The sequence below is a fragment of the Nanorana parkeri genome, unplaced genomic scaffold (assembly GCF_000935625.1).
Source record: "Nanorana parkeri isolate BGI_ZX_2015 unplaced genomic scaffold, ASM93562v1 scaffold1527, whole genome shotgun sequence".
Taxonomy (NCBI): Eukaryota; Metazoa; Chordata; class Amphibia; order Anura; family Dicroglossidae; genus Nanorana; species Nanorana parkeri.
The window spans coordinates 130,835-148,161 of record NW_017307795.1 but is presented as its reverse complement, the minus strand read 5'-3'; the positions used below and the strand labels follow the sequence as shown (position 1 = coordinate 148,161).

The following is a 17,327-nucleotide window of genomic DNA, read 5'->3' as shown; positions in this document are numbered from 1 at the left end:
TGAACAAAACTCCTGCTGTGTACATTGTATTCTGACAGCTGATTGGCTGCAAGCACCGTCCAGCCAATTATTTTTCCAGCGTGTCCCTTCAGCAAAAGTCGATCTGATCATCATTGAGGGGATAAGGCCACCCAAGGTTTGAATTTTGGCTGATTTCTGCTGGTTCCTTCCTGTGTGTATTACAAAACTAACCACCCACTGTAGCCCCACTGCAAGGGTTAAGTGCTCGCTTTTGTCTAGGGGCTCAAATAAAGAAAAACCAAACAAACCTGATCCTCAGTCCCGTGTGGCTGCTGGACCAGTCCCCGCAGACTCTTCTCCCCTGGGCTGCTGCAGTCTAAGGACCCATGATGCCATTACATCTTATGCAGGTCCATTGATTGGCATTAGATGTGAGGATGCCGAGGGACATTCCATAGCCAGAGTAGAAGGGGGAGAAAGGTGAGCGCTGACCACCGCAGGACTGAGGAGCAGATGAATAAATCTTTATTTGCACCCTTAGACCAAAACGAGCAATACCCTGCACTGCAAGGGAAAGTTTTATACTATCACTGAGTTCCTCTCTAAAGCTGCCCATACATTGTTATATTCCACTATTCATGCTAAAAGCACGGATGGAAGAGTCTCCCCTGCCAGCTATTTTATAGTACCAGGACAGTGACTGCAGCAGATTGGCTGCAGGTGCCGCCTGTCAGAATACCATAGCTGACAGCAGAGGATGGATGGGGGAATATACAGGTGAAACTCGAATAATTAGAATATCGTGCAAAGTTCATTTATTTCACTAATGCAACTTAAAAGGTGAAACTAATATATGAGATAGACTCATTACATGCAAAGCAAGATAATTCAAGCCGTGATTTGTCATAATTCTGATGATTATGGGTTACAGCTCATGAAAACCCCAAGAACCCCAAATCCACAACCTCAAAAAAGTAGATTATTACATGCAATCAATAAAACAAGGATTGTACATAGAACAATATCGGACCTCTGAAAAGTACAAGCATGCATATGTACTCAGTACTTGGTTTGGGCCCCTTTTGCAGCACTTACTGCAATTACTTTTGCACGATATTCTAATTATTCGAGTTTCACCTGTATAGTTTTCTCTTCTTCATTGTCTGCAGTCCCCTGCGTGGCCAACAATTTTCCGCCCTGTTCCTTTTATTAGTCCCAGGTAGAGGCAGCTGGGCCGTCCACTCTCGCATGCTCTACCCTGAAAGAAAACGTGTTCTCTGTACTGAGTTCTATTCTGGGATACAAGGGGGACTGGGCAGGGTAATGTTAACATAATTAACCCCGTCTGGACTGTGCTGGCAGATTATCAGCTGTAAACTAAATTTTAAGGTTTGTCCTAACAAAGGGTTAAAGATCTGGAAGCATTGAATATTAATGAGGGGAAGCTCAGTCTGTCCCTAGTCTTTTTATGGGGACAGACAGAATTTCCATCACTTGGAAATAGAGAGAGAAGCTTGCAATGCCATGCTACACACGTAAAAGGTAAGAAATATTGTTTAATTATTTTCAGTAAGCTGTGTGAACGGGAACACGTAACAGACGTATAGAGGGGTGTTCTCAGATTTGACTGTAAAAGTGGAAATACACTTTAAAGGAGAACTATGGGGTCAGGGCTTTTCCCCATAGTTCTCCTAAGTGTAACAGGAGGACACAAACTAGCGTCCTCCCGTCACCCAAAGCTCAGTATACTGAGACGCCGCAGCCGGGACGGATCCCGACATCACTGTCAAGATCCACCCAGCTGCGTGATTGATAGCTGGCTCTGCCTATCCAGAGGGAGGAGGGGGGGAATCCCTGCAGGGCGCTGTGAGTCACAGTCACGGCTCTCTGCAGGTATAGATCGAGAAGTGAGCAAGCGCCGGTATGTGTTTGCTCACTTCCCGATCTACTGAGCCGACTTGTGACCAGTTTCATTGTCACAGGTCGGCTAGAACTATGTGGCGAGTGATTTTCACTCACCTCCTAGTTCTCCTTTAAGGTTCCTATCTTATATACACATTAGGGCCAGTTTAGACAGCAGGCATTAAACCTTCCTGCATGTGTTTGAGTGCGGGAGGAAACTTGAGTACCTGAGGAAAGCCCATGTAAGCACAGGGAGAATGTACAAACTCCATGCGGATGGTGTTCTGGTCAGTACATGAACCAAGCACCATTGCTGCAAGGTGGAAGTGCTAACCATTAAGTCATGGTGACATCCTGTTGTATTCCTTTACCTCTATTTTATGTATTTACCTTCTAGGTATAACCTGGGTGTTGGTGTACAGAACGGACAAGTACAAGAGATTGAAAGCTGAGGTTGAGAAGCAAAGTAAAAAATGTAAGTCCATGAAAGTTTCACCCTTTTTTGTTTTGTGTAATGTGGGGAAGAGGTGACATTTCTATCAGGTTATCATTTTTTAGTCAGTGACCCAGTTGGGGAGATTTTCCCTTCCTGGCACTGTGACATCTGTACAAGAAATGGAGGGTGCTGATTTGTGAGGGACAGACTGGCACCGACAGCAATAATCCCATTGTCAGGAGCATTAACCCTTCCACACTCCGCTGAAGATGCAGTTTTGTTTTATTCCCCATTGGAGAGATTTCCTATCAGTTCCCCAGGAGAGAGTTCTGCTGCTTGGACACAGAATAGACAGCATCTCCATAGGAATAAATAAAAGGATTCTGCTTTAAAAGAGAACTATGGGGTAAGTGTTTTTCCCCATAGTTCTCTTAAGGGTCACGGGAAGACATATACTGGCGTCTTCCCGTTACCCAAAGCTCAGTATATCGGGAGCTACAGCTCGCAGTATACTGAGACCGCTGCAGCCGGATCCCGACATTACTGTCGAGATCCACCCAGCTGCGTGAGTGACAGCGGGCTCTGCCTATCTAGAGGCAGAGCCAGCTGTCCCGGCCCCCTCCCCCGTCCGTTCCTCCAGTCAGCGCTGGAGGATCGGAGTGGGGAGGGGGGAATCCCTGCAGGGAGCCGTGGCTGACAGTCACTGCTCTCTGCAGGGAGATGATCCAGAAGTCAGTGAGCGATACTAGTATCGGTATTGGTGCATCCCTACTTGATATTATGCACCTTCATCATGATGATGATCACAGATGATTGATGAATGGCATTGCTGTCTGTTTTGTGCGCTACTGAGTTGCGCATGTTACTACAAAGTTTAGATGTGATTCCGGCTATGTATTTTTCATGACTAAAACCCAGCCCTTCCTCTGTATGTCATTTGTCACACCGTCCTCTGAATGTAGGTACAGTAATTGCTTGCCCTACACCAAGCTGCTATAAGGCTTATGAAGTACGGCATTTCTAATAGAATTTGGATGCCATTCTAAAATATCAAGTGAGATCCCCATGATTTACCATATCGCTTTGATACACACTTTATTAATATAACACATTAATTGTAGCTTGTTTAGTTGACTTCATTCTGCATCATTAGCACAATCCGTCATAAAGAACTGTCCTTGAAGTCTCTCTCTGAAGTTTTTTTTTTTTTAAGAGCCACCCTATGGAGACTGACATTTTTACTAACTGATGGCATGAATTATCCACTGGCTTCATGTTTCCTGTGGAGCTTGTGTAGATGGATATTTGAGACCCATCTTCCATGTTGTGTTTAAAAAAAGGTTAAAGGAGAACTATGAGGAGTGCTTTTCACTCGCCTCATAGTTCTAGCCGACCTGTGACAATGAGACTGTCACAGGTCGGCTCAGTAGATCAGGAGGTGAGCGAACACATACCGGCGTTCGCTCACTTCTCGATCCTGTCACGGCTCTCTGCCGTGACAGGGGAGGGGCTGGATTCCCCCCTCCCCGCTCCGATCCGCCAGCGCTGACTGGCGGAACGGACGGGGGAGGGGGCGGGTACAGCTGGCTCTGCCTCTAGATAGGCAGAGCCAGCTGTCACTCACGCAGCTGGGCGGATCTTGATGTCGGGATCGGCTGCGGCGTCTCCGGCTGCAGCTGTAGCTCGCGGTATACTGAGCTTAGGGTGACGGGAGGACGCTAGTTTGTGTCCTCCCGTTACCCTAAGGAGAACTATGGGGAAAACCGCCTGACCCCATAGTTCTCCTTTTTAAGAAGCACTTCTCGATACAACCTCTAGAGTTTGTGCAACACAATCAGCTTGGATGGGTTCTATGCATCCTTGCACATGAACCTAGTGGATGCACCGCACCGATGTATCTGCAGGAAAATGACACTTTCAGCATTTAGCCAAAAGTGCAATTTTCGGCCGGCGATTAAGCCCCCCCCCGGTTGTTACGCCACTGACCAGAATATATATTAGTTGGTGGCATTCTGCATTGTGCCACCGTATTATACCATGCACAATACACTACAATGCAGGATACCATGCACAATACAATGCAGAACACCAGCAGTTATAGAGGAACACCAAATCCCAGCAATAATACATTAAGCAGCCTGTATAATGTACTATTGCTGGGATTTGTTCCTCTATAACTGGTCAGTGGTATTCTGCATTGCGCCATATAATCATTATACAGCGCAATGCAGAATAACGCCAGCTACAGAGGACTACAAATCCCAGCAATAGTACACTATGGTGTACTATTGCTGCGATTTGTTGTATTCCTCTAAAGCTGCTGGTATTTTGCATTGCGCCGCTGTATAATGTACTATATTCCACTCCACACTTTTTTTTACTTCCACCGCTCCAAGCTTGCTCCCGTGATGGACTACAATCTCAATACAAACTAGTAGTCCATCACTGGAGCCTTTTTTTTTTTTTAACCGATTAATCGAACTTAATAATCGGCCAACTAATCGATTTTGAAAATAATCGTTAGCTGCAGCCCTACATGAACCCAAACATTAACTGTGTAGGTGAAATTGTGAGATTTATTATATTGTCTCGGTCGTGCTCTGGGGTATACATTATTTTGTTAATGCTTTTGTTTTACTGTGTTGACCACTAAACCTGTGCTGCATAATGGTGAGTAATACAATTTTATGGCTATACTCAATTTTCTGTGTTTTTTTGCACATACAGTGGAAAAGAAAAAGGAGGCTATAACAGAATCTGCTGGACGTACACAAAAGAAAAAAATAGGTAATTGTACCTCCTTGTGACCTGTATGAAACTAGTTTTTCACATTGGTTTTTTTTTGTTCTAACTACTTAAATCGTAAATTATAATGCAGATACAAAATTTAAAAAAAGAGCAGATATCACTATCCACTCTCCCTTCTACCCTGCATTTTTTTTCAATACTTCAGTGTGTATTTTGAAATCTATTTGTAAAATGCAGCCTGCGCTATTGAGCCTTAGGTACTTCTTGTCAGCAGAGAGTATTCTGTGAATGGAGGAGAGCCACTTCCACAGGTGACATAATTTTTAAGCTTTTTTTTTTTTTTTTTTCTTCCTTTTTTTTTTTTTTTAACCAGAAGCTCCAATTCTATTTTGTTGCACCCTGCCAGCTTCAGGCTCCCTAAGCTAGTGGGGCACAAGCATCAATGTGCTTTAAAAATGTACCACCATTTTTTTTTCCACCTCAAAGTAAAAAATGTTTTTTTCTGGCTGCTATCAATCCAGCAAAACTTTAAGCTCTGTATAGTTCTGTATGGACTTGTGAAGTTGGCTGTGCCAACCTAGCAAGGTAATTTAAAAGAAAGCGGTGGAGATGTTGCTGGTCGAGCAATAGCTATCAGAACATGTTATCTAACCTGCCTGATCCCTTGCTCTCCTGCCAGCTGCTGTTTAGGGGCACTCTACCACTTGTTGTCATGCCCACTAATGGATGATTTTTGGGAATCATTTGTACAGTTCCTGTATGACTGTTTCCATGCTATGCTTATGACCTAATTTGAGATTCCTCATTCAACAAACTCTGCTGTGTATTAAGACCTTGTATCTGTACATTTTATAAAATACTGCAGACTTTGATTGGCTATTGGGTATATGTAACTCTGTCTCCAGCTTTTAATAAGATGGCCATTAAAAGATTCCTGATGTATCACAATATACAGTAACAGTGTCTTAAAATTATATATATATATATCAACAAGCCATCCCTGAGCTCCAGTCAAGTTGCTGTGCCTGAAATGATGTCATCAGTCTGCTGCAGACAAGAGGAAGCATTTCTTAAGTCTCCTGTCCCCAGACTGCAACATTTGTAACAAGTACATATGGCTGATGCTATGTCTACTTTGATTTCAAACTTAATTTTCTCCCAGCAATACATTCAATAAACCTTGACTGAATTATAAAACCAACAATTGTGTCCTTGACCATGCAATAGCTTCTCTACTGACTCCTGTGTAAGCTCCATCTGGTCTCTGTGTTTCCAATTTGTTGAGGCATTGATTGACCAGACACTTTATATGCATTTCTGTGACACCAATGTGATTTATTTGTTTTTACAGAACGTCAGGAGGAGAAGTTAAAAAATAATAACCGTGATCTATCCATGGTATGTAATATTGCAATCCAATGGAACATAGCTGTTCAAGTGTATTTTGTATATAGATCAGTCACAAAAACTCCCGGAAGTCTTTTCTGCAGTTATCTGTATACCACAAATACAGAGAGAGGTAGAAACAAGCAGTCAGAAAGCTTTTCTGGTCTCTAGTACCCTTTTATAACTTTTAGCCACTTCAGCTCGTCTCTCTATGCCACTTATTAAATTTTTTTACATTTCTGCTATGGGCCTGTGTATTTGGTCCAATATTATTTTTGTTGGGTTCTTTAGTAGTACAAATAGTATAATTATGTACTGTTCTTCTTCGCTCAAGGAGCAATTACCTGCAGCTAGAACAGATGCCCTTATCTGGATGCAGGCTGTTGCCTTCCAGAACAGCTCATCTGTCCCTAATCAACGGTAGTCACTCCTTGAGCATTTACATTCGGACAAATGCGGACTTTGAGTTATACAGGCTTCCTATCCACAGCTGAATGTAAACAGTGCCCTACCTGTCCCAGAAGTACGCTATCTGGGTGGTGTATGACCCTGCACACGTGTGAATGAACCCTTAAGCTGCAGTAGATTACATTTATGTTCTTATGTAATCTTGTAAGACTAAACTGGTTAGTTGAAATGCTGTATTAAATAATGATTTGTAGATGCAAGCAGATGTATCACATACACACACATGTATAATACATTTCTCACACGACAAAAGAAAAGTTTTAATCGTTTTAGCATCAAGCAGCTTTAAAGGAGAATTATGACCTGAGGGCAAATAAAAATACTCCTTACCTTTTTATTATATTAGCATTCTTCCTTTTTTCTGAAGTCACAGCACATCACAGATAAAGTCATCAAAACCCACAGGAAGCGGCCACCTGCAGCCCTGCTCCATGCTCCTTTCCTCTTAGGGGACGTTAACAGTTGATCCAGCCCGCCCTCAGATTTTTTTTTCAAATTCTCCTACTGATGTGGCCGTGTTTTCTCTCACAGCTGTACTACCTCGTGTACCGCGAGCTGCAGCGCGGTATACTGAGACGCCGCAGCTGAAACGCATTCCGACAATTGTCTGGATCCGCCCAGCTGCGTGCCTATCTAGAGGCAGAGCCAGCTGTACCCGCCCCCTCCCCCGTCCGTTACACCAGCCAGAGCTGGAGGATCGGAGCAGGGAGGGGGAATCCAGTCCCTCCCCTGCTCTCTCTCTCCCCCTCTCCCCCTCTCCCTCTCCCCTGTGTCACGCTGACATCCTAGAATCACTGGGGATCGCTGAAGAGAGAGGGGAAAGGAGGCTCTCTTCAGCATTTACTACATATGAGCAAGTCCATATATGGTGAATGATGTCACTGGAGATCCCTGCAGACTGGCAAGCATCTGATCAGCAGGGATCCCCAGTGACATGATAATTCACCATATATGCACTTGTTCATATGTGGCATCCTACCACATATGAGCAAGTCCATATATGGTGAATTTTGTCACTGGGGGATCCCTGCAGACAGCACGTGGAGTAGGCGGGGCAGATGAAGGAGGGAGGGGATCCAAGGCTACACTGCAGTTTGTCTGGAAGGCGGGCACAGACGACGGGACGTGAAGGTAAGGAGAGAGCTGCGTGGGGAGAGCTGCTGCGCATGTCCTTATGTTCGTGGACGCGCAGCAGCTCTCAGCGATCACTGTCAGTCACAGTGACGAAGATCATTGGGCAGGATCCTGACAGTATTATCGGGATCTCTCCTCATTGCGGCACTTAGCCCCGCCCAGCATGTTAAAGAAGGGTTTACAGGCTTAGGGTGCATTTTGGCTTATAGGAGCAAATTACACTATTATTGCATTCCTTAGGCTAAAGGAGTAAATAAAGAAAAAGTAGTACCCCATAGTTCTCCTTTTAAATGTCTCTCAGTTGATTATATGAGAATTGTTTACTACTGCTACATATATTTTATATGACTAACCTTTACTTTTGATAATACGCTCATCTCTGAATTGATTATTTAAGAAATGTATACTCTTGCTGAATCTCTATATTTTTGAGAAAAGAAAATGAATCGCCACATTCACTCACTTCTGCAACCTTTTGCTGCCGGCGCCATGTTTAAATTTTTTTGCATGCATGTTCAAATGCAAATTTTAGGCCTGAGGATTACTTAAACCTCCCAAACATTATAGAGACCATGTAGAATACAATTGTGGCAGTTTAAATTTGTTTCACACAATTGCGCTACTTTTAATCAAATCTATATTGGTATATAAATACACTGACATGAATTTTATTGCACACAAACAAAACTATAATACCCAACTTTCTGCTAAAATATAAAAGATGAGGTTGCTTTAAGTAGATACCAGATATGTCACTGGTGAAAAACTACAGTACCCAAAATTATCCATTGGTGTTGGCGATTCTTTGAAAAAGCCGTAGCTCTTCGGCTAGTCTATGGCTTTTAATCATTTTGGGGGCATTTTTTAATTTAAACTTTAAGTTCAAAAAGAAAAAATATTTTTAAAATAAAAGGAGAACTATGAGGTTAGGGCTTTTCCCCATAGTTCTCTGAAGGGTAACGGGAGGACACAAACTATCGTCCTCCCGTTACCCAAAGCTCAGTATACCGCGAGCTGCAGCGCGGTATACTGAGACGCCGCAGCTGAAACGCATTCCGACAATTGTCTGGATCCGCCCAGCTGCGTGAGTATCTAGAGGCAGAGCCAGCTGTACCCGCCCCCTCCCCCGTCCGTTACACCAGCCAGAGCTGGAGGATCGGAGCAGGGAGGGGGAATCCAGTCCCTCCCCTGCCACGGTTCTCTGCAGTGACAGGATCGAGAAGTGAGCGAACGCCGGTATGTGTTCGCTCACTTCCTGATCTACTGAGCCGACCTGTGACAGTTTAATTGTCACAGGTTGGCTAGAATATGAGGATGAGTGAAAAGCACTCACCTCATAGTTCTCCTTTAATTCATTTCACAAAGGGGCTGATAAACTATCTACCTGCTAGCATAGTGCACTTTACTGATTCTATTTAAGGAGGTATCAGGAAGAAAGAAGACCTCTGAAGCCTATTGAGCTTGATGAGGCCAGATAATAACCGCTCTAAACCCCGAAATGCTCTGGGAAATCATGCTTAGGCATACATTGTCCCTTTTGGTGACACAGAGCAGCTGGTAGCTCTTAGTCTTGGTTGTCACTGACAGCTGGGGCCCTCACTGATGATCGGACATAAATCAGCATAGTTCCTGATCATGTGATCATTATGTCAGTTTTGACAGGGTGATCCCATTCAAATTGGAGGTTTGCATAGGCAGTGCTATAGGTTTAATACTATAATTATTATATTGCAGTATTAAAAATAAAAAAATAAATTAGTTAAACCATAAACATTTTTTTTTTGCATTTGTAAGCCTATGATGAAACAAAAATCAGAGCAGTTTTTATTTAAACAGAGTACAAAATAAAAGTATTACAGTATGTCCTTTTTATAAAAGTGATGTGTATGCTATTTAGTCAAAAAGTTAACGGACACATGATGACGCTGATAAATTTGGCCTGGGCATCAATGGCCCATGGGCACGGAAGGGTTAATGAACAAGAAGTTGCTGCCGCTCAGAGTACTGTGATTCATTTTCTTAAAAATGTTTTATAATTAAATTTACATTTTTTGTATACTGAGATTTACTAGACTGTATTGTAGATGAGTCGGCAAAGGTTTCTAATGCTTATGCCTGTCAATAGGTCCGCATGAAGTCCATGTTTGCCATTGGATTTTGTTTCACAGCTTTGATGGGAATGTTCAACTCTATGTAAGTTGTGTATCATCTTCTAAGTTTACAGATAAATGAATAAGCAGTGATTGCGTGCTAATTTAATTAATTTTTGGATATTATTAGGCTGCTCCTAATGTAGCAACAGCCAATAATAACCTTACACTGATCCTGGCAACAAGACCGGATTAGATCTCACTAGGCTTCTGATGGTCCTCAGACATCAAAAGTTTGATACATTTCAGCAAAACAAATACTTTGTTTCTTATTGCTGAAATGTATCGTTTGGTGAAGAATGTATCTTTACATCAGGACTTGCACCATGTCTATAGAGCTTTCAAAAGTGAAATAGCGAAAGCAGTAACTCATGTCCTGCTCCTGCTATTTCAGCTGTCAAATGCTGGATCCTGGTATTTGTAACAGCTTCTTTCTTTCATTGATGAAAGAAGCTTTTACAAAAGCTTAACTATTTAATTAATGGATGCCTCAGTATAATACTGAGGCATCCATCAATGAACGGTAACCATGATTCTCAGCAGTTACCGACATTTCAAAACCCTGTATAGCTGCTCACCTAAAGTGTACGTGAGCAGTCATTTAGGCACTTCATGATGGAGACGTACAGTGTATGTCTCCAGTCGTGAAGGGGTTAATGGGTTATTAAACCCTCCGTGGTTTTTGCATATATCTACTGCTAGCAAGTAGGTTTTAAACTTACCTGTGTCTTCGCGGCGCCCTCCCATCCGAACATCTAAAGAGTCTTGGGCGCCCACAAAGGATCTTGGAGCGGCCGAATGTGCAGTTCAGATGTTCGGCCGGGAGACGTGGAGAGACACAAGGTAAGTCTATGGAGCAGCGTGCACCCGCACAGACTCCATGGGACGTCAGAGGAGAGGAGGACAGAGGAGTCAGCGCTGGATCAGAGACCAACACCAGCGCTGGAGGAACAGCTGAAAAGTTCAGTAAAGAAGAAGATGATCAAATCAAGAGGCATCATTTAAGGTAATTCTCTACAGCAGGATTAGGAAGGGGGGAAAAAATTTTGACTTTAATCTGTTACCGTACTTTGGAGGAACAGCTGAAAAGTTCAGTAAAGAAGAAGATGATCAAATCAAGAGGCATCATTTAAGGTAATTCTCTACAGCAGGATTAGGAAGGGGGGAAAAAATTCTGACTTTAACCTGTTGCCGTCCTCCCGTTGCAAAAAAACGGACGGTGGACTCGCATTTGCGGGTTTTTTTTCTGCTCGCGCCCCCCAGCGCGCGGTTAGCCAGAGAGAAGAAGCTGATGAAGCAGATCTGTGCTTCATCAGCTTCTTTTGGGGTCCCCAAGTGACATTGGGGGTCTTGGAGATCCCTAATGTCTCCATAAAGAAAAATGTGTGCCTTTGCTATTATATAGGGGGATGGTTATCCCCCTATGTAATAGCAATAACAAGTGTAAAAAAACATAAAGAGTAAAAAAATAAATAAGTACAACCTTTTAAATGTAAATACGCGTTCGCAGCACCAGCATGCGAAAATGACAATTGTGCTACACATGTTGCATATCGTCGCGAACTTCGGAATGAGAGCAATCATTTTAGGGCCATCAATCACTGATAACACTAAACTGATGAGCGGTAAAAGCTTTTAAAGCATCGTCTATGGCCAATTTTGGGTATTGTCGTTTTTTGAGGTTTCGCGCGCAATTTTAAGGCATGTTTGGTGTCTTTTTACCCGACGTGACCCCGTCTTTTATTTTTTACCAAAAAATTGGGTAATAATAAAGGTAAAAACCCCCCAGTGGTGATTAAATACCACCAAAAGAAAGCTCTGTCTGTCCCCAACATTTTTTATAAAATTGATTTCAGTGCAGCGTTGCATGACGGAATAAATGTCAATCAAAGTACTGCAGCGCTGAACACTGAAAAATGGCCTGGATGGGAAAGGGGTTTAACACCGCGGACTTGAAGTGGTTAATGTCATGAGTGGTTGACATTTTTTAATTTTGCTTGTAAAACTTATGCAGATAGTCTTTTGCTGCCACTGAGTGTGTCTCCTTTAAGGAGGAATGGGCTTACCTCCAAAGCATACCTGCTCCTATTTATTAATTGCTATTTATGTCCAATAATGGGAGCTCTGTTAGACTGGAGTCCACACTTTGCAAAGGTGCCTTGGCATGACCCTGTTGCTTTACATATATTTGCAAATGCAACAAAAATCTTATTTTTTAACACAAATTCCTGAAACTGAAACGGTATAGACTAGGAGTGGACAAATGAATATTTAATTTAGGAGCCAGTCTGTCCAATCCAGGAGGCGGCACATTTTTTAGGAGCCAGCCTTATTGACAAGAATCTCCAAAGTTAGGCACCAGCTGTAATTTTTAAGGGGCATTGGCTACCTGGCTCCTGCCATTTTATTTTGCTCCAATCAAATTGCTTTTCAATCAAAAATTTGTGCCTACTAACTGTTAAGTTTCCTGGTCAACTTTTTATAATATGGCAAGTCTTCTCCCACTTTATCTGCACGTTGCCCCTTGTGGTAAGGCAGCATTTCCAGCATGGAACCAGTGATCTAAACAAAACTTGGCACACGTTAATATTTATACATAGAGAAGAGTGGCCTGCCTGCACTTAGGTTGCAATTGCTTTCTTATTAACCACTTGCTGACTGTGGTGTTTACACTCCCTTCCTGTCCAGGCCATTTTTCAGTATTCAGCGCTGCAGTACTTTGACGTTTATTCCGTCATGCAACGCTGTACTGAAATGAATTTTATACCATTTTTTGGGGACACATAGAGCTTTCTTTTGGTGGTATTTAATCACCACTGGGGGTTTTATTTTATTTTTTATATAACACAAAAAAGTACTGAATATTTTTTTAAAAATGGTTTTCCCTTTATTATTTTAGAAAACAATAATTTTTACCCAATTTTTTGGTAAAATATAAAAGGCGGGGTCACGTCGGGTAAATACACCAAACATGTCAAGCCTTAAAATTGCGCGCGCCTGTGAAATCGCAAAAAAAACACCCATAGCCAAAATTTGCCATAGGCGACGCTTTAAAAGATTTTACCGCTCATCAGTTTAGTGTTATCAGTGATTGATGGCACTAGAATTATTGCTCTCATTGCAACACTCGCGGCGATATGTAACTCGGGCAGCATAATTGGAGCAATCACCATTTTTGCGTGTAGGCGCATGTAACGCATTTTTGCCTATCTTTGTGGTGGGGCTCATTTAAAAAAAATTGTGGGTTTATTTTTTGTTTTGTGTGTGTAAATTTTGTATTTTTTTTAAGCATTTTTTTTTGTTTTTTTTTTGTTACACTTAACTTTGGTTACCTTACATAGGGTGCTCCTATGTGATAACAAATTACATTTACAGGTCCCCTTTATGGAGACATCAGGGGTCTCTAAGACCCCTAATGTCACCTAGGGACCACCAGAGAAGCTGATGAAGCACAGATCTGCTTCATCAGCTTCTCTCCGGTTTCTGTACCGGAGAGTGACAGAGGAATGCGGAAGTGATGTAAGATACATCACTTCCTGCATTCAGAGACTGGGAGGAGAGCAGAGGGAGATCGCGGACTGATCTCCCTCCGTTCTCAGTGCCACATCGCCCGGGACGGGTGGACGCCCGGGACAGCGACGGTGACCAGAGGTAAGGAGGGGGGATGCACCCTCACTTGATTCGTACAAGCGATCGTGCGTCATAACAGACGCCGGCCCGCTTGTATGCAAACGGCCATAGCTGGCCGTTTAAAATCCTGGCGGGTTCCCGCTCGTGCGCGCCATAGGGCGCCGGCACGAAGGACGTCTAAAGACGCCCACCCGCATCCAGGATACTCCCGTCCGGCCGTCTTTCAACGATCGGCGGACGGGAAGTGGTTAAAGAATAAAACTCTCCTGCATCTTATTCCATTATTTTCTGTTTGGCATTGCATTTATACTCTGAACAAACAAGGCCTCATGGTACTGTGGATGCATATGGCCCTTTCACTATAGGCACCAGTGGAGAATTTGTCTACAGTGTCTGTCTACACTTCAAATTTTCAGAGACGCGCTTTGGAAAGAAAGACCTAGGGACATTTCATTTGAAGAAAAAAAAGATTGTGCCTTGTAAATATAAATGTTAATGTATCAGAAGGTGACCATTTCATTTCTACATTTTTTCTCCCTCCAGTTTTGATGGCCGGGTCGTAGCAAAGTTGCCTTTTCTCCCCCTTTCCTATATTCAAGGTCTGTCTCACAGAAACTTGCTAGGGGAGGATTATACAGACTGCTCATTTATATTCCTGTACATACTTTGTACTATGTCCATCCGTCAAGTAAGTATAAAAACTGTTCTTAGAAATTTCCAGTTTTTATTTTTATTTACCGTATTTTTCGCTCCATAAGACGCACTTTTTTCCCCCCAAAAGGAGGGGGAAAATGTGCCTGCGTCTTATGGAGCGAATCCCGACGCCCGAGACATGCAGTTTCGGGCGCCGGGCGAGTAGCAGGAGCCACTGCTCGTTTAATACAAGTGATCTAATGAGATCACTCGTATTAAAGCCGAGCAGCGGCTGCGATCACGTTCAGTAGTCTTAGCCACTGCTCGTTTAATACGAGTGATCTAATGAGATCACTTGTATTAAAACCGAGCAGCGGCGATGATCGAGATCACCATAGAGCAGACGAAGAATGGACGTTCTTCGTCTGCTCTGTGTGATCACTGAGACCGTGGCGCTGTAATCACAGCGCCACCTGTCTCAGCGGTCACTAACTGCAGCTTCTGTCACAGCTTCTGTCATAGAAGCTGTGACAGAAGCTACAGTCTGTCGAGTGCTGCATAAGGCGCGCCGGACCTCCCTGCGTCCTATGGTTTTATGGACCGCAAAATACGGTAGTTTATTTTGCTGCATGAATTAATTTAAATGCATTATGGATTTTAAGCTATTTAAACTCTTGAACAATTTGTGTAGCACACATAGAAATGGTCCAATCTTCTCTAAAAGCAGTACAATTGGTTCTAGGTATATACAAGTATTTGCACAGAAAGTGAAGATCTTTGATACATTTGTCTTGGAAGTCACAGATAGAGACCAGGCAAACTAGTGTAGTATGGAAGTTTGCCTCAAAATTTTAGTTCGACCTTACAGCTTCTTTTTGTAAATTTCCCAATTTCACCACTTGAAGTCCGGGGTGTCAAACCCCCTTCCTGTCCAGGCCATTTTTTAATATGCAGCGCTGAGGTACTTTGACATTTATTCAGTCATACAACGCTGTACTGAAATCAATATTGTACCATTTTTTTTGGGGGACACAACGCTTTCTTTTGGTGGTATTTATCACCGCTGGAGTTTTTAGCGTTGAAATTGCGCACACCTGCGAAATCACAATAAACGACCATACATAAAATTGGCAAAAGGCGACGCTTTAAAAGCTTTTACCGTTTAGTGTTAACAGTGATTAATGGCCCTAGAATTATTGCTCGCACTTTGACGTCCGCGGTGATATGTAACATGTGTGGCGTAATCGTTGTTTTTTTCACACGCAGGCGCACCCGATGCGTATTTACGTTTATATGTGCGGGGACTTTAAACTTTTTTTTTTGTTACCCTTAACTTTATTGCTATCACTTAGGCGGATAACAAGCCCCCTATGTGATAGCAAATATACAATGACAGGCCCTCTTTATGGAGGCATAAGGGGCCTCTAAGACCCCTAATGTCACCTAGGGAGCCCCAATATCTGCTTCACCAGCTTCTTCTCTGGCTATAGTAGCCAGAGAAATGACAGCTAAAGGCGGATTTCAACTACCACCATTTTATTCTATAGGGTCTTGGCATTCAGAAAATATATAATGTTGGGGGGTTTTACGTCATTTTCAGGCCTAAAATGTGGAATATAACATGGGTGCAAAAATTGAAAAAAGGGCCTCAGTCATGAAGGGGTTAAAGATCGGAGGAGAGATCAGCAAGTAGTAAAACGCTAATCTCTCTTACGCTTACAGTGTGACCAGCCGCTGTGCTGGCCCCCGGCCTGCAGCAGGGATGGCGGAGCCCGGGACAACCGGCAGCGGCGGTGAAGAGCGGCAGCAGGAGGGGGCACAGCAGCGGAGGGAGGGGCTGCATATTCGAGGTTAACATACAAGGGTTCAGACGGCTATAGAGCTGCCTGAACTCTTGTATGGAACAGCCGGTAACGGCTGTATACATCTTTTGAGGGAATCTGCTTGTGCGCGCCGCCCGGGTTCCTGATACCGGAAGTTCCGGTATTGGGAGCATTTGGCCAAGTGCAGGTACTCGCTCAAATACTCTGTATTGGCACCGATACTAGCATCAGTCCCTAATATACATATAGATCGATAGATAATAAAAATGACTGACCTAAGTTGTATGTGTGTATATTATATAATATTATATAATGCAATAAATACACACTAGACATGTAAATTTTGATATTATGAATATAACATAAACTTCTTTCTATTTTAATTTAGAACATTCAAAAAATGTTGGGGCTTGCACCATCCCGAGCAGCTACAAAACAGGCCGGAGGATTCTTGGGACCCCCACCACAAGCTGGGAAATTCTCCTAAGATGCACAGTATTCCACAATTTTTTTGTTGCTGAAAGTCTAGGACTCTGTGGAACTGATTTATGAAGACTGAACTGAACTGATTTATGAACACACAATTAACTATTTCACACACTGAATTTTTTTTATAGTGTTTGCAAATTGAAAAGCCTAGAACACATCGTGTAAAGCAGAACTCCAGCAAATGTTTTTATTAAAATGTGCTGTTTAACAAATATTTGACTCATGTAATACAAGGCCTTCTGGGAATGGACAAGAGGAGAGGAGGGCATTTCAACGATACTACGGCTTCTGTGTATGAGAACCGTAGCAGGCAGGTATAGAGAAGGCTGTACTCTATGGCATGAATGAAACTGTAAATATTAATGAAAGGGCAGTGATCCTGCAGGTGCAATACACCTTATTTACCATTTGTTACACAGCACATTTTAATAAAAAAAATGTTTGCCTGGAGTTCTACTTTAAAACAAAATGTTCTCTGTACATTGAAAACAAATGATTTGGTATACCGTGCAGGTTGTCAATCAGGTGTATTATATACAACCTAGAAGAAAAAGCTAAAATGAGTAC

At 42.8% G+C, this 17,327-nt stretch overlaps 1 protein-coding gene across 1 annotated transcript in view; it reads left to right on the top strand.

Moving 5' to 3' along the window:
- The window catches only part of TMCO1 (transmembrane and coiled-coil domains 1), an 18,110-nt gene extending 1,168 nt beyond the window's left edge, over positions 1-16,942 (top strand). The window contains exons 2-7 of the mRNA XM_018570387.1: positions 2,261-2,338; positions 5,027-5,086; positions 6,399-6,445; positions 10,161-10,228; positions 14,359-14,503; positions 16,660-16,942. Of these exons, the coding sequence (XP_018425889.1) occupies positions 2,261-2,338; positions 5,027-5,086; positions 6,399-6,445; positions 10,161-10,228; positions 14,359-14,503; positions 16,660-16,758 (497 nt within the window). The 3' untranslated portion in view covers positions 16,759-16,942. The remainder of the gene's footprint in view (positions 1-2,260; positions 2,339-5,026; positions 5,087-6,398; positions 6,446-10,160; positions 10,229-14,358; positions 14,504-16,659) is intronic.
- Positions 16,943-17,327: the final 385 nt, after the last annotated feature.